The following is a 23,198-nucleotide window of genomic DNA, read 5'->3' on the forward strand; positions in this document are numbered from 1 at the left end:
TACCCATCCCTATGTACAACACAACAGGAGCCATACCACACAGCGATGCAGCTGGTGAGGACACTCTCAACGGTGCCTCTGTAGAAGGTGCTCTTGCTCTCCTCAGTTTGTGGAGGAAGTAGAGTCATTGTTGGGCTTTACTGACCAGTCATGCTGTGTTCTTTGATCAGGAGAGATCTTCTGAGATGTGCACACACAGGAAGTTGGTGCGGCTTACCCTCTCCACAGCAGCACCATTGATGGTTAGTGGAGCATACATGGTGTGAGCTCTCCTGAAGTCCACGATGATCTCCTTAGTCTTCTCCACATACAGGTTGTTGTTGCTGCACCACTCCGCCTGACTTCGCTCCTGTAGTAGGTCTCATCGTTGTTGCTGATGTGACCTACCACAGTTGTGTTGTCTGCAAATTTGATGAAGAGGCTGGAGCTGTGTGATGGTTGCAGTCGTGGGTTAGCAGGGTGAAGAGAAGTGACCTCAACACACATCCTTGGGGAGCCCCTGTATTCAGTGTTGTTGTGCTGGAGGTGTTTCTGCTGACCCGTACAGCGAGGTGCTGATCCCCAGCAGATCCAGTTTATGTCTGAGTTGCTGGGGAATGATCATGTTGAATGCTGAGTCTATGAACAGCACTCTAAGGTATGAGCCTCTAGTGTCCAGATGAGGCTGAGTGAAGGGCAGTTGAAATTGCATCATTGGTCGAGCGGTGTGACCGGCATGCAAACTGAAATGGATCCAGGTTGGGGGCAAGAGATGTTTTGATTTGATGCATGGCCAATCGTTCAAAGCCCTGAATAATGATGGAGGTGAGTGTGACCGGACGTTAGTCAATAAAGCAGGGGGGAGATGACTTCTTCGGTACAGGAATGATGGTGGAGGCTTTGAGGCATGTGGGGACAACAGTCTGGCTCAGTGATGTATTAAAGATGTCTGTGAAGACATCTGTGAGTTCTGCAGCACAGTCCCTCGGTGCTCATCCAGGGATGTTATCAGGACCTGGGGCTTTGTATGTATTGATCCTGGCAAGGGATCTCCACACACTGTCTGGGGATAGCGTCACCACCCGGTCATTATGGGGAGTCTTCAAAGCGAGTGAAGAATTTGTTTAGCTCATCCGGTAAAGAGGTGGAGCTGGCAGCGGTCTGCAGGGTGGGCTTGTAGTCTGTGATGGTTTGTATCCCTTGCCACAGCCTCTGAGTATCTCTGCTGTCACTAAAGCTTTGCAAAATCCTGGACTACTGACAAGAAAAAGACACTATACCACACTGCATACAATCATTATTTATTAATGATCTCTGGATCTCTTCTACAGAATGTCTTCTTCCCTTCACCTCATCCAGTTATGGCAGATGGCCCCGCCCCTACCTGAGCCTGGTTCTGCTGGAGATATCTTCCTGTTAAAAGCGAGTTTTTCCTTCCCACCGTTGCCAATGTGCTTGCTCAAAAGGGGTCATGTGACTGCTGGTGCTTTGTCTATTGTGTGGGGTCTTTTCCTTAGAATATAAAGTGCCTTGAGGCAACTGTATGAATAAAATTCAATTGAACTGAACAAAATTAAGCTGTATTCACTGTGTGTGTAAATTATGTCTTATGTCTTCGCTAATAAAGCTCACTGGGCTTGATTTTCCAGTCCTCTGATGTCAACACAACCACAGGGATTAATCAAACAATCTGATGATGATTTGTTGTAAACAGAGATCAGTCATGGAAGAGTCAATAGTTATTTTATTATGGGCTGATCAATAGTTATGGACATATAATCATCTCTCTACAATACAACATAAGATCATAAGAGCATGACAGACCACTTCAACAGAATTTCATATTTTAGAAAATCAATAAATAAGATCATAAATAAACCAAATACATGTTTTCAACTTAGATATAGATTCGTAAGTACTAATATTGTGTCTGCATGCGTTATGAAACACCCTTATCATTTTCTGTACAAACACCAGAAATCGGTTGCAGGGATAAGTAGAGAGTTAATTTACAGAATGACCCTATGAGGCTACCAGACCGTACAGAGGGAAGGCCCAACATAGAAAACAAGAGACTCAGGAAGCACTTTATAGAGACCTGGCATCCAATGTATCTTTGACATGGTTTTATATATACAAATGATACACACACACACACTCACACACACACACGTGCGCACACACACACAGACTGTGATTAACAGATCAACATGTCTGGGAGACCCTGATTTTAAAGATGACCTGTTCTTTCCCGTTCCTTCCTGAGGAAAAACGCAGAGAATCAGGGAGCTCAAATCTGCCTGGTTGGAGCTGCAGAGATGTTCAGCATCAGTATATCTAAAGTTGAATGAATGTCCAGAACTGCTAATATTAAAAAACTAAAAAGATACATAAAACAGAAATTATATAATAATAATAATAATAATTCTATACTATATACTGCTACTTGACCACACTGTATAGAGAAACAAATCAATGATGATCAACTCTTTAAACTCTTTTAAAAATAAAGGTATTTTCAATTTCTTTAGTAAAATTCAACTAAATATTTACAAAATAAGAGTCATCAGTCCTCTATGATTCTAATCTGACTTTTCACTCAGTCCTGCTTCGACCACCTGAGGAATATCACTTTCTTTACCTTTATGATTCATGCGTTTATTTCATTCTTTTAACAAACCAGAATTATTATATCTGAGGGTTTTTTCTAATTAACGTTTATTTCATTCTAACTTGAGTCACTTTAGTTTCCAGTTTGTCTTAATTGCTTGAAAATATGTCTGGGTCTTAATTTTAGTCTTCCTAATTATTATTGTATGCCAGGCACATATCAGAAACGAGCCCGTTCTCACTCCCGAGGCGTAACATGCCGACGTTTTGTCACGTCCCGCGGTGTTCCTGATGAACGCAAAAGGAGACCTTCTGCGTTCTTATGGTACGCGGCGGGTTATGGGCGAAATCCAGTGCAATGACGCTCCTGCGGTAATCGACGTTCCAGCCCTGTATTCCAGCCCTAACCATAACCTTTTTCCTGATCTTAACCAGGACTTTAATGATGTTAAATAGCGTGTTTCTAAGCGATTTGAAGAAAAAGAGCGAACATGTGTAGATTGAGTCCATACGGTTCTCATATTTCCTCATTTTTCCGAGGTCGTCATTCAGGAACGTGGTGGGTAGCCGAAAACGTAATATGTTGACGATTTGTCACCTAGCGTAAAATGTGACGCTTTGGGAGTGAGAACGTTGGAGAAACACGATTTTGGAAAATCAAAATAGGCATTACAATAAAAAAGTGGTGACTCACTCTTATAGAGTCTTAGCAAACACATCCATCAAAGTCTCATCAGGCCAGCTGTGATATCATTTGACCAAACTAACAAATATTAATACTTCTTCTGTATTATTTATTTCATTTTAGTTCATTCATTTTTTGCAGATCTATTTTCAGTTTTTAGTGTAGTTACACATAAAAGCCTTTAACAGATATCAACCACAAATCAATAAATAGATTCTAAACTGTTCAGATTGTCTGGCTCCACATTTTGGGACTGCTGTTCATACAAACCAGATTGCAGCGAGCACTCCTCGGTTGTAGGATGACCTGCCTGAGCAACTCCAGCACGCTTTCTTTCCTGTTAGAGAATCATTAAAATCATTGGATCTTCTTGTGAATTTTAATATATAGCTTAACATATCTGATATCGTTCTCATTTTTGACCTGCTAATTTGCTCTCGAGTGGTTGTCATTATTGAAATTAACTTGTACTGCCAGTGAGTTAGTGCAATGTTAGCAAATCAGTCACAGAACATTCTCCTCTTTGTCACGTCTGTTTGTCACAGATACAACAAAACAGAGATATTTTTGTTACATTTTTTCTGGCAGCCCTGATCTTCCACAGCTCTTTAACATTTTTGTGTTTATGCTTCATCACTTTTAATAATCTTAGTTTAGCTTTTATTTCGCAGTCATTTCTGCATGTCCAACCAACACTTTAATTTGAGAAACGTGCAAATTTTAATACAGGACATTAAAAATGTATGTCTCCCTGCTTCCTGCTCACATTTGTGTCGTGTTGTCCGCACTCAACGCGTCTCCCCAAACTCACAGACAGTAAGCTTGCTACTGGAATACAAAAGAAATGATTCTGTAAATGCAAAAACCAAAAATCCAAAGCATATTCAATCTGCAGTGGTATGGCCCTTTCCTCTTGATAAGAAAGGTGTTTTACGCTGAATATGGCTCACTGTCATTATCATTAAAACACAGAGGTAATCAAATCCTGTACAAAATTACGTTCCTTCACCACACACGCTAACACACACACCTCATCATTACAAAAGAAGAAAATAATACAGAATACTTTCATTAACAACACTTCGTCATCATCATCTTAGAATCATCTGCAGAATTCTCTGAATCCTACGGATGATTTCCAGATTGTTGAAGAAATGAATGGCAGTTTGTTAATAGATACATGTTGGTATACATCGCAGTTGTAGTAGTATAAATGTCATTATCACAGTTTAACAACATGAAGTGGCTCAGAGAGAATCAGCTTGGCCCGAAACATTTTCCTTCGTCACTGATGAAGCAGCTTCTTAGCCAAGACGTCAAATCTAAAACCCAGATGAGTTTGAAATGTCTTCTCATTTTAGTGCCCAGGTCAAAATGTCTCGTTATGTGTAAGCAGTAACAGCAACGTCACGTCAGAGTTATTTCTGTTGAAGGAGAAGTCTGCAAAAATGTGATCAGCCCAAACATACTGAATTTAATAAGCTTCAATCTGTTTTTTCTGGGTACTCCAAGACTTTGGGACTGCACACTGACATTAGTATCAGACAGTGTCTCTTTGTTAACACCACCAAACGATGTGTTTTTAACGATATGATAAACCTGATGACATCATCGGGGTTATGATGCATTTCACCAAACTTTAAGAAAAGTATTCATAAGGTGCAATTACACACAAAGTCTCTGTAATCAGGCAAACTGAAATGCATTTGGCCCAAAAACCCGTTAGATGGAATTCAACCGCTGACTGTGAATTCTCTCCTGAAGCCTCCAGACGTAGAAGACAAATTTATTGAGCGCAGCTGGAACATCTGTTTCAAATATCTGATGTAAAGATAGCAAATTTAAAAAAGGGCTTCATGATAAGGTGTGAAAAGATGTTTCTTTCTCTTGATTCCAACTATTGTCTGTACTTTCCTCATCCTGTTGGCTAACAAGGGCTAATATTTGAGTTCCTAATGCGGCTGAATTCACAAGTACTTTCACTTTGCATATGGCGCAAATGCCCCATTGGACTCAACTTGGGGCACCAAAAGGTGAGCAAACAGCTTTTCATGAATGAATTAGCTGCTAGCTGCTTCTGAGAGTTTCATGGCAGAATCAAATGGCTTACTATCTGTCTTCAACCCTCAACTTACAAACTTCTATTTTAGTTTTGCAACTATAATCCAACAAGAATATTTTACATTGTAGATTATTAACCAAGCGAATCATAATTTCTGCTTCTGTCATGAATTTGTTGTCTTTTGTAGTCAGAATCACACATAAAGTTTACTTTATTGCCTGGTAACACAAGCTAGAGCGTTAACATCCCACACAAGATCACTGGCTGTCAAATTTTTCTATTAGCCTTACACTTGAACTTTGCTTTCACTCACTGTTTGACCAGGCACTAACCTACTTAGCTACTTGGCTATTTTAGGAAAAGATAATAGTTATGGTTAAATTACAATATGTATCACTGCATGACTACTGAAAACTACATTTTGAGCCTCTTCTGTCCAAAAACATATGACACATTTTTAAACAGCTCAAATAAGCTTATATCAATGTCATTATTAGTTTTAACCCAAATACATTTCAGTATTTTACCTCCGTCTTTAGCCAGTGAATGTAAACAAATGTAAAGGGTGATCAGCTGAACACTTTTAGTGCATAACTACTTAACTTCAGCTTCAAATCATGGCAAGGTCATCTGTTACAGTTGAGGTTAGAAGTTTGCATAAACTCATCATGGGCATAAATGTAATGGAAATTTCGAGCTTTTCATGATCACATTTCTTTCTTTTTTCTACTGTTCTTTCTTTTCCGGAATTATTTTAGAAAACTAAAAAAAGAATCGAGTGCACAAGTTTGAATTTATTTTGATTTTTTGGTTTTCTCTAATCCAGACAGGGTCATGGTACTGATTGGACGGTTGGTGGTTCAATCCCTGGCTACTCCAGTCTCACGTCTAAGTATCCTTGTGCAGGATGCTGTCTGATGCTGTCTGATGTGTGTGTGAATGTAACATAGAAATCACTTGTATGTAGACGTAGCTGATGTGGCAAGTTGTATAAAGTGCTTTAAGTGTTCAAGTAGAGTAGAAAAGTGCTATATAAGAACCCGTCCACTTACAAATCAACTTCTCATTAGTGATCATGTCTGACAGTGGTAGTTGTTTGACTTTCCAGCACCTACTGGATTGATGAATAGTTAGAGCAATGGTAAAGTCTAAGGAACTCAGTGAAGATCTCAGGAGAATTATAAATTTATACAAGTTGGAAAATCTGTTAAAGCCATTTCTAAACCACTACAGTTTCCAAATCATCAGTTCAAACAACTGTACATGAGTACAAGTTATTCAGATGTGTTACCACCTTCACCCTCAAATGAGAGGAAATTACTCAGGATGTTCAGGAACAACCCAGGAACCACTCAGGCTCAAGCCAGCGTCACTGTCCATGGTAGGGTTTTAAATAGCTGGGGATCAAAGGCTGCTGACCAAGAAAAAAGTCTACGCTCCAAAATTGAAACCTTCAAGCTTGACTGAAATTTGCAGTTGCCCAAATGGAAAACGTTCTGGTGAACGTGGCCAGGGAGACATTAACTGAGCAATCTGGCCAGCTGTGGCTACAACTGTAGCTTGCCTCCACCAGTGTGTGAATGCGAGAGTGAATGAATAGTGGAATTGTAAAGCGCTTTGGGTGCCTTGAAAAGTGCTGTATAAATCCAATCCATTATTATTATTACCAGCTGTTAAGCATGGTGGTGGCAGCATCATGCGCTGGGGCTTTTTTGCTGCCAGTGGTACTTTGCACAAAGTGGATGGAATAATGGAGGACAACCTCCAAACCCTTCGACTTCAACTCAAACCAACAGCTAGATGGGTGAAAAAAAGACAATGATCCCAAACACAAATCAAAACTTTTTGGAATAGATAAAGCAGGAAAACATTCTGGAATGGTCTTCCCAAATCCCTGGACTCGAACCCTACTGTAAATACTAACTGACTAACTCATTTAAATGAACTTTTCCAATTCTGCCAAGAGCAGTACTCAAACATCCAGCCAAAATTATGTCAGAAGCTTGTTTATGAGTACCAAAACTGGTCGAGGTGCAGCTTGCTAAGGAGACATTTAACCAAATAACACATAGGAGTGTGCGTTTGAGGTTGCATGTATAATTTTGACCCTGTGGATGAAAGAAAATCCAAAATAAACTCAAACTTGTTTTTTAAGTCCATTAAAGATGTGTGTGGTACAGACATTCCACCCTGGAAAAAGAACAGTTAAAATAAATGAGTAAAAGCCCCAGATTACTATGATATTCATGCCCGTGATGAGTGTCAGTAAACGTCTGACCACAACTGTATGTACTGTGTCTCTCTCAGCACCATCAATGCACTCTGCCCGACACTGTTTCAGTACCTGGTAAAAGACAAATAATCTTGAAAGCCAACAAGGAGAAACAAACTAAAGTGAAACCAAAGAAAGGGAGGATTTGCAAACCTGTACACAGGTGGTGATACAAACACTTTTACGACACACTGCTGCCTTTCTGACAGTATGAGCACTTAATTACGGAGCCCCGCAGGGGACATGGGAGAAAAAAAAATTAAGACGGACTTTTGCGAGATCTCGCAAAACAAACTCGAGATCTCGCAAAAGTTGATCCAACAATGGCGGCAGCTACTTAGTTGTAATATTACTCTTTCTGGGTCACAAAATACACTTTTAAGATATTTTGAGGCGTGAATGTAGTTGTGTAAACGTCAGATACCTGCTCGGTTTACAAGACATCACATATTTGCAAAAGTGCTCCGACGTTTTAGGAGATCTGACACCCACTAGCTCGAAGCTAACGGGAAGCCGAGACCTACTACAGCCGGGAGGAACACCGCTTTCCCGGCACATCATGCCTCGACTTCCCGGTCGGCTTCGAGCTGGCGGCCTCCGAAGAATGCGGCTAAAACTTTTGCGAGATGTCGCAAAACTTTTGCGAGATCCCGAGTTTGTTTTGCGAGATCTCGCAAAAGTTTTTGCGAGATCTTGCAAAAGTCCATCTTAATTTTTTTTTTCTCCCATGTCCCCTGCGGGGCTCCGTATTTAATAATTCATGTGAAGGCTTTCTGCTTACACAAGAAGCATTAAAATAAAATTCTGTTTATTTATACGTTTTTTTTGTCGTTTTGGTCAGCACAGCATTGAACTGCAGAGACAGAGCAACCATGTCAGACAGGCTTGAAACTCAAACTCAAACTCAAATATGGAAAAGTTCCAGTTGTCTGAAGGCTCGTGTTAGCAGTGTCTCTGACCAGTACTGGAGCTGTTAAACTGCTACTTTGTCCACTGAAGGATGTCCAAACTATAAAATTGTATTGAAATTTGCAAAATAAATAAATCTTAAACCATTTCAGTCATTTTTAAGAAAATACTAGCTGATAATTACGTGGAGATGGAGAGGAAGATGATCGTGATCACGGCATCTCCAGAGGGGGGAGTGATACTCTGTTTTATACAACACCAGTCTGCAGTGTTCATTCAGCCACAAGACCACAGAAATTGCCTGCGAGCACTCATGTGTTCATTATGTATGAGTGGCATGTGAAGTATTTTCATGTCACACAAGATTATTATTACTTCTGTGTGTTTATGTAAGATTGTCCATCACGTCTGTGCAGTACACATTTGTACAAGTTAAAAAGGCATTTAAAAGACACCTGTATGATCTGTTCAGCTGATAACCCTAAACAATGAAAAGAATGAACGTTTGGATTTCATAGCGTCACCATTTAGCGGTGCAGATTTCAGGCATCTGACCCCGTGCCTTCCGGTCTCCTGTGTGGGATCTACAGAGGCTACAAAAACACGAGTAAAAAACATAAAAGGTTCTAGAATGAGTTTTTCTGTTCCTGGTTACTGTTGCAATGCAACATGGCAACAAACAGCGTCACCACAGCTACTTCACCCACTGGATTTTGGGCTACCCTTATGAAACCAATCACCACCTTTGTTACTTTGGAGTCAGGAGTCATCGTATTTGAGCAAGTGTCTGTGTGAGGCCGAATATGAACTACCTGATTCAGCAGGTGCTTTCAAAAGTGATAAAATTAGCTAATATACCATGATAACTTTGGGAGAAATTTATTTAAGGGATTAAATGAGAGGAGTTGACACATTTTGAACATGAGTCTCGTGGAGCTAAAGATCAGGTTGGCTGATTTCATTTGTGTGACCTGGAAAGCTTAGCCACAGCCATGAGCGTGCTCTACCCCGTGGAAGAAGACCTGCTTCCTCTGTAGATATGTAAACTTGTTAAGTCAAACTCGTGTTACGGTTCAACACCTGATTATGAGATAAATCCCACCTGTGAAACTCCAGTCAGGAGAGTGCTCCCTGCTATACACTCACTCTGTGAAAACGGATGAATATAAACTGACATTTTATAACCAATTTTGGGGTGTCTGCCATGTAGCTGCTGTGAAGAGTGTTTAAACATGACGAGTTTGGATCCAGAGGAAGCATGGTTACATTTACCGGTAACTAAATCAGCCAGGAGACAGGTGAGCATTGGGAAAGGGCACATGTTCCATCAATGTTCCAGCTCGATTTATCCTCAGAGTGCATTGTGCATAACGAAATAATATATCCAGATGCGTCTAAACCCTTTTGCCTTTGTGTGGACAACCATACATGTGTTGTGTTCTGTGTGAATGGTGTGTACTGCGTGTCGACCCCGTGTGGCTCTGGCAGTGTCCTCATAGCCTCGTCTGAGCCTCGGGGATGTAGATCTCGATGCTGTCGGCGCTCTCTGTCGCTGAGTTTTGCCGTACAGATGCCGCTCTCTTGGCGGCCATCAGGCGCTTCCTGGCCTCCTGCCGCTGTTTCTCTGAGCTTTCCAGTGAGCGGTCTCTGGCCAGAGGGGGGTGATGGTGGGGGCCCTTGGGTGGCTTTTTTGGCACTGGAGGTGGGAGCCGCCTCTCCTGGGAGGGGGGTGGTAGGAGGGAAGGGCAGAACATTTCAGGAAAAAGACATACTTATTGGTGTGTGTGTGTGTGTGTGTGTGTGCGTGTGTGTGTGTGTGTGTGTGTGCTAATGTATGCCTAGGAATGAGAATGAGTCAAGATGACTTCCATTCTGTGTCTATGTAGTGAGTCACTGATTATCAGAATTTTTCCATTTTCTCTTTCAAATAAGGTTTTCTGGTTGCTGTGTAACAATCTATATGCTCGAAGACAGCTGAAGTCAAACCTCTGACAGAGACAGATGCATTTGTCTGAACAAACAAGGCTTTGGCATGATTGTAAGATAGATATGTTCAAGTGAGAAAGGGTCCTTTTGTCTGTGTGCATGCATCTTTCCTATCTATCACGTGGCAAGGACTGTTCCTGCACATATGACATTTTCTTTATTTCTTTGCAGGACTGATATAGCTCCAATTCATTAAATATTTAGATTCCATTCTATGGCACCATAAATGTCCTGAAATAATTATTTTATAGCCTGTGCTTCAGTCTTTTCTCTTCATTTCTACACTTCCTGCTGATCCCAGCTATTAAAATGCGACCATGCAACCGTCTCGTTTTAATTGCTAAAAATATGAACTGAAGGCTTGAAAACAAAACTTTCGACAATTTTGCTAAAATTATCGCTGCTCTTTAAGCTAGCTAAATTACAAAAATCATATAATTGAAAAAACGTTCCCTTTTTGAACGTGGTCGGGTTGTTGAACTGCATAAGCAGGGTCTCTCGCAGCGCGCCATCGCTGGTGAGGTGGGACGCAGTAAGACAGTCATTTGGACTTTCTTGAATGATCCTGAGGGCTATGGAACAAAAAAGTCAAGTGGAAGACCCCAAAAAATGTCTCAGCACTGAGCCAGACGATATAATTGGCTGTCCATCAAGGCATTGGACGATCCTCGCCCAAATTAAGTTACTGGTGCCGACTGCAGCCCCATAACCATCAGACTGCATTTGAAGGGCTTCAAAAACAAAACAAGGCCTCGTCTCCCTGAACGCCGCACAACTGACCCTTTGCACCAAACATGGGACATTGAAAGGTGGAAGAAAGTTTTATTGTCTGATGAGAAAAAACGTAACCTTGATGGTCCTGATGGTTTCCAACGTGACTGGGACGACAAGCAGATCCCACCTGAGATGTTTTCTACACGCCACAGTGGATGGGGGTGCCATAATGGTCTGGGGTGCTTTTCCTTCAGTGGAACAATGGAGTTCAGGGCTGCAGGGGCGTCCAACGGCCACTGGCTATGTCCAGATGTTGCAGAGCATCCCTCATGACTGAGGGCCCTCGTCTGTGTGGTAACATCTGGGTTTTTCAAAAGGACAGTGCTCCAGTGCACAATCCCTGCCGGACAAGGGACTTCTTCCAAGAGAATAACATCACCCTGCACGTTCCCCTCATCTAAATCCAACTGAGAACAGTAGATGCCCTTCGTCCGGCCGTCTTCACCACTTGGAGAAAAGTTCCCACTCACTTCATGGAAAAGCTTGCATCAAGCATGCCGCAACAAATTTCCGAGTGCTCAACAATAACGGTGGAGCGACTCATTACAGAGCTCATGTTTGGAACTTTGATTTCTGTTTTGGGGGGGCTTACAGGTTCTTTGGAGGTGTGGGCCTAACCTTTCGATCAGCTGTAAAACAGCCTGTTCCAGTTTTAGTGTTGTTGCATGCTCAAAAAATGTTTTGCTCACTCCCATTTCTTCTTGTTGCATGTTGAAGCTTTACTTGGAACCTTGTTAAGATCCAACCATGCAAAATATGATTTTTGGCCATTTCTTAAGTGGTCTTGAACTTTTGATGGGGACTGTACTAACTAAATGGAAAAATATGCAAATAAAAATAACAGAAGAATGAGAAGACTTGCTGTGTACATTTGAAATAAAATACTTGAATTATACTTCAATCATAAAGGGTTCGCCTGAGCTTCATTTTCCCTATTTTGTAACTTCTTTTGCAAATCCTTATAAATGCACCTACTGGTGTGTAGCAGTTTGATGTTTTAGCCACACAACAAACAAAGCAAAAAGCCACAGACAGGAAGGTGGCTGTCAGTGAAAGAAGGAAGCAAGAGCAGAGAGCAGCATGGATAGATGGATGGAAAGACAGACATGATGAATCCTAGGAGGCCCAGAGGGGTCAAAGCCTTGTGCTGTTGGCATTGCTCTTATGTTGACTGATGTTTGCAAGCACCTTCACTGTCAATACACACACAAAAAACACACAAGAAAGAAAAAGACAACAATGAGAGCAAATTAAAAAGCCAGTTAATATTCACAATGATGCCACAGTAGATACTGCTGCACATCTGCAACATTTACAGATCCACTCACACGTATGCACAGGTACAGTATCTGTGTAACCACACAAACCTCAGCTGTCATTCACATTAATGGTAAAAGTTTAATGCTTGTTCTTTTTTTTCAAGTGGGGAGGGGGGTAAATTGTCAGATGCTTTTGTTTTTTGTGACTTTTGTTAGGACATGACTCATCACCCTGACAACTTTACATGGATAGAGATTTTAAGCCAAAACATGATCTTTTCCTGACATTTTCTCACTTTTTGTAAACAAGGAAAATCAAAAAATGATACCAGAGTGATTGCAAAAATAATTCCACACCTACACGCTTTGGTGAAAGTACAGTAATTATGCTGTTATTGTTATTTAGATAATCTCTACACAGAAAAACCCGTACACAACCTGTGAACCTTAAGGGATGTTCCCAAGTAGGTCACCATCCAAAGTAATGAGTAGATGGTCCTATTTGCCTCACTCAAAGACTGTTTTCATTTTATTCTGCTAACAGTGAAACATTAGTGTAGGCTCACCTTACATCTGAGTTAAAGGTGTGAGACTGTCAGCATAACTTATAACTTCATAACTGGTATGAATGCAATTTGTACACTGGCTGTTTTATGTGTAGGTCACAGGTTGGACTGTCATGGCCCTGGGTCATGTGACCCAGTATTCTGAGTTTCTTGGTGTTTTATTCTTTTTAGTCTAATTTCATTTTGGTTTATCTAGTTACATTCTGCCATGTTTCATGTCCAAGTTTTCTTTGTTTGTCAAGTTCATGTCATGTCTGGATCTCCTTATGTTTCCTGTTTTATTTTGAAAGAGTTTAGTTTCACGTGTCCTGTCATTGTGTTAGTTGTTGTCAGCTGTTTTCATGTGATTCTACTTCCTTTGATCATTCCTTATGTGTATTTAGTCTGTGTGTTTCCACTCAGTCAGTGTCAGATCGTCTGTTAACCTCACCACAGTTTTCATAGGTTTACTCCGTTGTTTCTCTGTGTTTTCTAGTTGACTCAGTGTTCACAGTTTGTCATAGTTTTTCACTGAGTGTCACAGCCTTTTTGTTAACACAGTGTTCATAGCCTCCTTAGTTTCCCTAGTTCCTTGTTTTTTCTTCAGCAATCAGCCAATAAAGGCTCGCTTTGTTTTTGAAACTACGTTTTGTCTCCACATCCTGCGTCTGGGTCTACCTCTTTCCTTTCCCGCGCACCCCGCCGTGACATAGACTCTCTGTTGCCTTCAGAATTGCCTCAATTCTTCATGGCATAGATTCAACAAGTTGCCGGAAACATTCCTCACGATACGTGGGTCCCATTCTACCACATCCTATATGTGCTCTATAGATTGAGATCTGAGAGTACATTCAAATCACCTTTCGTCCGATGCTCAGCAGGACATCTTGACCATGTCTACATGAACTGAGTTGCTCCTGTGTGATTATCTGGTTAGATATTTGCAAGTTGAACAAGTATACCTAATAAATTGATTGGTAAACATATATGAAATAAGTGGTTTGTTTTCTGACTCACGATCAAACATATTAATGTGTCACACAATTAACATCAGTGGATGCTCGTCTGAGAGGGGCTTAAGAACACACATGAATAAAATGAACAGTTTGTGTAATAGTAACTGTTAAAAAAGGCAACGTGCTTTCACTTTGCAATCTTGTAAACCCTGGACAGATTAAATCAAGTCTAAGAAACAGATCCTGATTGTCACACTGAATATTGTTTCATTTTTATCTGACTGTGTTTGCTCATGTTCAGTATTTAAGCCTTCCAACAACTTTGCACATTGATGTCACTAAGCAGTCTGACATCATCACACTCCTGTGAGTTCAACAGTTAGATGCTTAAAACAAACAGATACAGCAATATTTAACTTTTTGGATCTTCAACAATCATATAATCATGACTTTTTTACAGAACATGACAATAACAAGGACTGAACTATCATAGAGCCAGATGGTTTTTTATTTACAGTCCTGAGGGAGACAGTTGTTTTAGTGTTGCTTACTTTTCTCTGATGTCAAAGCAAAGTTTTTATATTATTATTATTATTATTATTTTTAAATCATTAAGTCGGACATGAAGTCTGACAGAGTCACATGACGTTTGATTTAGGCTATAACAGAGTCACTAGAAGGTTATCTGTAGCTTTCAGTCATTTGAGAGTTATGGAAAACTGCTTGCTCTAAGATTCTGTGTTGTCATGACTTAAACCTTTATTTTCAATATTTACACTTAGTTTAAGGTTAATTATTTTAATTTAATGCAGGTATCATGTCAAGTCTAGTGTATTGTGTATATATTAGGGGTTGGGAAAAAATTGATACTGTGTAGCATCGTGATATTTTGTTTGCTAATAATGTATCGATACAAAAACAGCAGAAATCGATATTTTGTTACAAAAAACGTGGACTGGAACTCTGACTTCAGAGCATGTTGATCCTTTTTCTGAGCAAGAATCCTGACATTCCTTCACTGTCCAAATGTGTTTAACTTTTTTTTGGCAGCAATAAACATGACAGTTTACTTATTTTAATTTAAGACATGTTTTATTTTAATGAAGTTTAAAACTTTTTTATTTAATGTAAAATTATATTTTGTTTTAATTTACTTTCAAATTCTTCAGTTGCTGAAGGGGCTGCATAGTTTTCATAAACTGCATAGTTCAGAATAGCTATAATTGTACCAGATGGTTGATTCAGTTAAGTTGGACTAGACTGTAATACAAACCGTTCAGTTTGTCAACAATAAAACTGAAATGAGAGAAAGACTGAGTGTGAGACTTTGATATTAGATAAAATGAATATTGATAAAGTTTACCTTTATGTACAGAATCTGAATATCGCAAAATATTTTATAAAATTGCAATAATATCGTATCGTGCGTTAAGTATCGTGATAATATCGTATCGTGGGATGTATGGTGATTCCCACCTCTAGTATATATCAACTGAACTTGTGTATAACTGACTTAAATAGTATTTAAATATATAAATAAATAGAATAAATGCATTATTATTATTATTATTATTATTATTATTGGAATTTCTTTAAAGATAATTATCCTCTCAAAAAAGGTCAAAATCATGATGTGTAGCCACACATATTAGTTTTAGGAATGTTTTGAGCAGGAATCTTCGACCTCTAATGTGTCAGCAGTGAACGCTTAAAAAGGTTTGAAGGTCATCTTTTGGCAAGTAATGCAGTGAAAGAGCTGGATCAGCAATCATGTAGCCAGTGGATGATGGAAGTTTGTGAGTGTACCTTTCTGTCTGGGGGATCCAAGGGCCGCCAGTTGTTGGCTCTGAGCTGGTGAAGCTCATCAAATTTGAGGCTTATGTTCTCGATCGACAACTGAAGCATATCCCAAAAACCGGCCAGATCTGAGGCTACTGGACGAGGGTGGGCTTTGGGGTTCTATGACAGTAGATACGCAGGAAGAATAGAAAAAAACAAGAAAATGAATAAAAAGTTGTTATACACACTCTCATGTTAAACTTTGTATATATAGTATCTCAAAAAACTTGTCTGTGAATTCTCATTTATTCTCATTCTTTTCAATTCTTACTTTATTTCTATTCAAGTACAACACTGAAGTACTTATTCTTAGTTTATCTTATTTCTGGATGGTTGTATATATGTATATATTTTTCATTTTTATTTTATTATTTTTACCCACATTTGATCCAGGAGGACAATATTTCATCCCACCGCATACTTGAGCGTATATATTGTTGGGCTGACAATAAAACACTACTTGACTTGACTTGAAATAGTAAAAGATACTGGTAGATAAAACTTTATTAATCCCTCGGGTGGGTTCCTCTGGGAAATTTGTTTTCCAAAAAGCACAGCACCGATGGTATGCAGTTATAGAAATATATGATGACATTTTGTATGATAAGCACCATTTGCCATTACTAATATTTTATTACATTCAGTTGATCAGTCAATCAAATATTCACTGTATAATCAAAGTAAAGGTTTTTTCTTCAGTAAATGAAACAATTTAAAAGGTTAAACATTAGAAAACACAAGCAAAATATTGGAAACATTGAAATTAAAAAGCTAATTAAAAGGAAAAGGAAGACATGAAATATTTTTTAAAAAAATATTTAGTTAGGCTTAAGTCTGCTACACAGAAACACAAAACTTCCCACTGCTTCAGACTCACCAGGTTCTCCTCACACAGCTCCCTGAACTGCTCAAACTTCTGGGACATCAGAAGCTGAGCACTTCCCATAGCACTTCTCATCTTCTCTAGGACTATAAGCACAGACACAGAGCTTAGAAAGAGACTCTTCTAGATATCGATCTGTTCTGAACATGCACATACTACAACATGACTGATTGGCAACTAACACATTTATTTAAGCCTCGGGAGCTTTTCTGAGAGCTTGGCAACATTTGAACCTACTCTGATTGTGGGTGTAGACCTGTCCCATTAAATGCTGTTGCTCTTGATGCTCTTGATGCTCAATTTTATGACTGTTTGAATTTGTTTTACATACCAGAGCTGACTACCTGGTCACACACAATCCTGAGGACTATATTATTATTTACAATAGTGTAAAATTAGAATATCTTGGAACCAGAAAAGTAAACTGTCACATAAACTACATTCATTACACACAAAGTACAATATAGTCATTGCATCAATGGCTAACAATAACCATAATAATTATAATATATATATACAATATATTTACACTACCGGACAAAAGTTTTGGAATACTTTTCCAATGTTTTTCTTGTAAATTATGCAGTTTAACGTCTAATTGCACTCTGAAATGAAAGCATGTCACAAATAAGCAATTGGAGTTAAAAATAATCATGGAATCAATTTATAGATCAAAGTGTATTCTAAACTTTTGACTCATCAAAGTAGCCACCTTTAGTAGATATAACAGCTGTACACACCCGTGGCATTCTTCCTACAACAGAAATCAAATATTCTTCAGAAAGTTCTTCCCATATCTGCTGAAGAAGTTCCCATAAATGTGGATTGTTGCTTTGCTTTCACACTTCTGTTCATCCCAAACCAGCTCGATGGGGTTTAAGTCCGGAGACAGAGACACTCCATGTTTTCAAGCTTACCATCTTGTTCTTTTTTCCTGAGGTAGCTCTGGCATAGCTTGGACTTATGTTTTGGTCCTTATCGTGTTGTAGGATGAACCCCTGACCAACTAGGTGCATACCAGAGGATCCTGCATGGGCCTGCAGAATGCTGTGGAGCTGTTTTGGTTCAGGGAGCCTCTCACTCTGTACAAGCTGCTGACCCTGGATCCAGCAAACAGCCCCAGACCATCACACTTCCCCTTCCATGTTTGACAGTTGATGCCACACACTGTGGAACCATCCTTTCACCTCCTTGTTGGCGTACAAAAATCCTGCGTGGTGAACCGAAGAGTTCAAATTTTGCTTCATGGCATAATGGCGGTGTTTCATGGCCCAGGCACGTCTCTTTGTCTTCTGATGTCTTAGCGATGGCTTTCTTGTTGCAACTCGTCCTGTTAAACCTGCAGCTCGGATCCTTCTCTTCACAGTTGAAACTGAGACTTGCTTATTACGAACACTATTAAGCTGTTATTAAGCAACCTCAGTCCACCTCTTGTGAATCTCTCTCAAGTAATTGACACTTTTCTTGGCAATCTTCCCAAGGCTGCAGATGTCTCTATCACTTGTGCACCATTTGCTAGCAGACTGTTCCCTTCCATTAGTATGCTTCCATACAGCACTTTGTTAACAGCCAATCTTTTCAGCAGTGACCTTCTGCAGCTTTAGGACCCAATATATCTGTGAAGGTTCTCAGTCATCCAGGTCATCGTAGTCTAAGAAGCCTGCAAAGAAAAGCGTCTGGACTTCTTTAAGTTACTTGAAGACGTTTCACCTTCATCGGAGAAGCTTCTTCAGTTCTAAGGTCAAATGGTGTAGAGTTTATATCTGGGACTCTCCACCATTTGACCTTAGAACTGAAGAAGCTTCTCGGATGAGAGGTGAAACGTCTTCAAGTAACTTAAAGAAGTCCAGACGCTTTTCTTTGCAAGCTCCTAGGACCCAATATACTCGCTACATTGGTCATGTTGCCATTCATCGAGCACTGAGAGCAAAAGTACTGTTCCAGAAAGCTGAATCTTATCAAACTGTTGCAGACTCTGTGCGCTATATAAATAAGATTTAATTGAACTGATATATCATCACAATGGAGGTAATACACTGTATTTGTAGTATTTCAGTAGCAGTTTACTCAAACGCAACTTATTGAATGAGATTCTAGGAAACAATCAAATTTATATGTTGCCTCCTAAACTCCTGGAAGAGGATTCAAGCATTAGGACAACACACACACACGAAGGATGGGGTCTGAGAGAGATTTTTTGACATGAAGAACAACAACAACACACAAAGACGTACTGTCTTCAGGCAGGTCATTCTCCCGCTGGTCGAGTTCCATCTGTCGACACCAGCCGTCCATGCGGTCGGTTTCAGCCTGCAGCAGCTTCAGAAACCACCGTCCATCTCTCTGGCAAACTGATCTCTGCACCACCTGCCATTTAAATAATGAAACTATCACTACAGAAAACTGCATACTGTACTTTCTACAGGGTCGATAAGTTAGTTGTAATTCACGTCACAATAATTTAGCCTTGGCCATGAGGAAACTCCTGAGACCCAAGCTGCCCCCATCTGTATGTGCACGATAGAGAAAGTTTTAATGTGCTATGTTAAATAAATATATAACATATAAAATCAGAGAAAGTGCATCTACATACATACACAAATAAATACGCGAACAATAATAATTTCCCACTTGCCCAGTTTGGGGGTCAAGTGCTAAGATTACCACGGGGACTCCAGTTGCCTTGACCCGCCACATCTTCTCTAGCTTTTCTCTCTGCCCTTGGTATTTGGTAGCGAGCTTCTCAGGATCCTTCTTCCTAATGCTATCACTTAGGATACAACTATCACTATGGCCATCTTCCTCTGCTTGTCCACTACCACTATGTCAGATGGCTAACCCATCACCAGTTTGTCCATCCGTATCTAGAAGTCCCACAGGACTCGGTTATTCTCAACCACCCTGGGGGACGTCTCCCATTTTTGCCTCAGGACTTCCAGGCCATACTCGACACAGATGTTTCTGTATAATATCCAAGCCACGGGGTTATGGTGTTACATGTATGCCTTGCCTGCTAGAGTCTTGCCGTTATGTGCTGGATTGTGTCAGGGTCTTTGCACAGCTAGCACCTAGGGTCTTGCCTGGTGTGGCAGACCCCAGCCTCTACACTTATAGGTTGTTGCTGTTTTACCAGGGTGTCTTTGTCCAGGAATTAGTAGGATATTTTATATCAACCACTTCTACCTGCTGGTGGTACATGCCATGCAGGGACCAGTCCTTCCATGATGATGTTTCTTGCGTTGATCTGGTGGTTGAGCTTTCCTAGTGGCCTCTTGTGGGATTCCTGGGTACTTGTAGCTGTCCTCAATGACTGCACTGTTGCCTTCTGGTAGTGTAATCTGACTACTTTCCCTCTTTTTGTTACACCTGACTCTACTTCTCCAAGCCGAATGACTGTGTGAATGTCCAGTGTTGTTTCGGTTGATCCTAATGGTGTGTACCTGTAAATCAGTGTGTCATTTGCTGTTGTTTTGATTTGCCAGCTGGTTGCTTGTGGATTTTCCAGGCTCCAGTTGCCTTGATGGCTCTGTAATAGAGAGGCCGGCACTGGAAAGCAGGATTTTAGCTTATCCAAGTACCTTCAAACTTAACCCTGGCTTTTCTGCGAAGGTGGCTCACTTCTCACTCGGGGTAAATTGCCATGGTAACTTATGCTGTGTTTAGAGATTAGAGATCAACAGGTATGAAATAGCTGCCTACTGACCAATCAGTACTTCATAATAAAGAATACATTCACCATTTGTGGAAGCTCTTCTGTGGGGAGAGTAGGACAGTTTAAAAGTTTTTCAGTATGCTTTGTGTTTCCCAGATAAACATCAATAATAAATATAGATTCTTAGCTGTAACCTTTGCCACAACAACAGTCGCCTTGAGGCGTTGTGATTTGGTGTGGTATAAATAAAACTGAATTGAATACTTGATTGTAATCTGCTGTTGAATCTTGCTGGAAACAGAACAAAGACCACAGATTCCTGTTTAATCAAATTAACTTTACTGTGTCTCCTTGATTAGTAGGGGTAGGGGAAAAAATCGATACTATGTAGTATGGTGATATTTTGTTTGCTAATAATGTATGGATACAGGGACAGCAGAAATCAATATTTTGTTACAAAAAGGTTTTTGTGCTCTGACTTCAGAGCATGTTGATCCTTTTTCTGAGCAAGAATCCTGACATTCCTTCACTGTCCAAATGTGTTTAATAAACATGACAGTTTACTTATTTTAATTTAAGACATGTTTTATTTGAATTAAGTTTAAAACTTTTTTATTTAATGTAAAATTATATTTTGTTTTAATTTACATTCAAATTCTTCAGTTGCTGAAGGGGCTGCATAGTTTTCATAAACTGCATAGTTCAGAATAGCTATAATTGTACCAGATGGTTGATTCAGTTAAGTTGGACTAGACTGTAATACAAACCGTTCAGTTTGTCAACAATAAAACTGAAATGAGAGAAAGACTGAGTGTGAGACTTTGATATTAGAGAAAATGAATATTGATAAAGTTTACCTTTATGTACAGAATCTGAATATCGCAAAATATTTTAAAAAATTGCAATAATATCGTATCGTGGGTTAAGTATTGTGATAATATCGTATCGTGGGATGTATGGTGATTCCCACCTCTATTGATTAGGCTGTGGGAAAGTAAGCTCCATCCATCCATCTCTTCTGCGCAGGGTGAGGTGTGGGGTACACCCTGGACAGCTTGCCAGACTGTCACATAGCCAAGTGACAGTAAGCTTTAATGTTTAAATGGATTCAATTGATGGATTCTTATCTTAATAAAGGTTATCTTAATTCAATTCAATTTTATTTATAAAGTGCCAAATCACAACAACAGTCGTCTCAAGGCGCTTTATATTGTAAGGTAGACCGTACAATAATACATACAGAGAAAAACCCAACAATCATATGACCCCCTATGATCAAGCACTTTGGCGACAGCGGGGAGGAAACATTTTATTTTAACAACAAGAAGCATCCAGCAGAGCCCGGCACAGGGAGGGGCGGCCATCTGCCAATCAAGTTTAAAGTTTCAAAACTCTAATTTGCAGCAGTCTCCTTAGATTGAAACAGCACCACTGTGAGTCTCAGTCTGAGCCAGAAAATACTGAAGTTTAATAAAAATATTAATTTTATCGATCTGTGTGTTAAATCAACAGATTAAACATGAATAAATTATTCATTCTATTCAATCTAAAAGACTCAAATTAGGCTTAAAACTTCCCTTTTTGATAGAGCATAGAGTTACGGTGCAATAGGTGTAGGCTGCTCAGGGTTTCCCATGATGCACTGAGTATTTCTTCTTTGCTCAACTTTTTTAACTCACTATGTGTTTGCACACAATTCTGTGTTTAATCATTAGTTATTATTAATCTCTTGCTCTCTTCCACAGCATGTCTTTGTCCTGTCTTCCTCCCCTGATGCCATAGAGAAAGAAAAAGATTTATCAAAGGATCTGTGGGAGAAGATAACTTGAACTTTATAAAACAGGAAAAGAACATAAAAATGTATCCAGACAATTGTAGTGTTCAAACTCTAATTAAGAAGTAGAATTATGGTGAAACCAAGCCACGGACAGGTACACCAACAAAAGCTTCAGCCAAAACTGCCAGACAATTGTTCAGGATGCCAAGAAAAACCCACAAATAACCACAGCGGACATACAGGACTCGCTGAACTTGAAGAACACTGGTCCCCGGAAGAAAACCACAACTGCACTAATGCCCCAAAGCAGCCTATTTACAATATGCTAAATAACTCGGAAGCAAGCCTCATTACCGAAATGGATTACTTACATTGGGGACTTGGGGATGTATGAGCTACACAGGCACAGGGAACCTGTCCAAAATTGATTTCAAGATTAATCCAGCATGTTATCAGAAAATACTGGAGGGAAATTTGCACTCCTCAGCCTGCAAGCTGTCAATGGGATGCACATGTACATTCCAACATGACAATAATCCAAAACACAAGACCAAATCCACCTTTAATTTCTTACAGGACAAAAAGTAAATATTCTAGAGTCGCCATCCCAGTCTCCTGATTACAATGTCATTGAGCCACTTTTGGGATATCTCAAACATACAGGTCATGTAAGACAGCCCAAGGATTTACAGGACCTGGAGGCAGCTTTACCATCTACAAAAAAAAAATGCATCATCCACAACAACCACAAAATACTTCAAGCAGTCATTGACGTTAAAGGAGGCAATACACACTATTGAGAAACAGGGTATGTAAACTTTTGATCAGGGTCATTGGGGTAGTTGGGTAGGTTTTTGATAATGGTATCACCCAACCACTAACCATTAGTGAAAGAAAAGCTTTTGTATTAGCATCCGTATTCTCTAGAGCAGGGGTCGGCAACCCTGGGCACGCGTGCCAGCTAAGGGTTAACTGATGGCACGACGATAGCTGGACTGGCCATCGGGCAT

General features: G+C 39.9%; 1 protein-coding gene and 1 pseudogene across 6 annotated transcripts in view; both read right to left on the bottom strand.

Annotated features, from left to right (window-relative positions):
* Positions 1-647: 647 nt before the first annotated feature.
* On the bottom strand, positions 648-9,287 carry LOC148098747 (uncharacterized; annotated as a pseudogene).
* The window catches only part of LOC102791851 (disks large-associated protein 1-like), a 194,845-nt gene continuing 179,217 nt past the window's right edge, over positions 7,571-23,198 (bottom strand). For 5 of the 6 annotated variants that reach the window (XM_087850647.1, XM_087850648.1, XM_087850651.1 and 2 more), the window contains 4 exons: positions 18,994-19,126; positions 16,754-16,845; positions 15,844-15,996; positions 7,571-10,235 (listed from right to left, as the gene is read on the bottom strand). In XM_087850647.1, the coding sequence (XP_087706773.1) occupies positions 10,011-10,235; positions 15,844-15,996; positions 16,754-16,845; positions 18,994-19,126 (603 nt within the window). In that variant the 3' untranslated portion in view covers positions 7,571-10,010. Of the gene's footprint in view, positions 10,236-10,839; positions 12,471-15,843; positions 15,997-16,753; positions 16,846-18,993; positions 19,127-23,198 lie in introns of those variants that run through there. The other variant, XM_087850650.1, reaches the window with a different exon arrangement.

Source organism: Neolamprologus brichardi, chromosome 14, assembly GCF_056152115.1.
Source record: "Neolamprologus brichardi isolate AB-2024 chromosome 14, ASM5615211v1, whole genome shotgun sequence".
NCBI classification, from domain to species: domain Eukaryota; kingdom Metazoa; phylum Chordata; class Actinopteri; order Cichliformes; family Cichlidae; genus Neolamprologus; species Neolamprologus brichardi.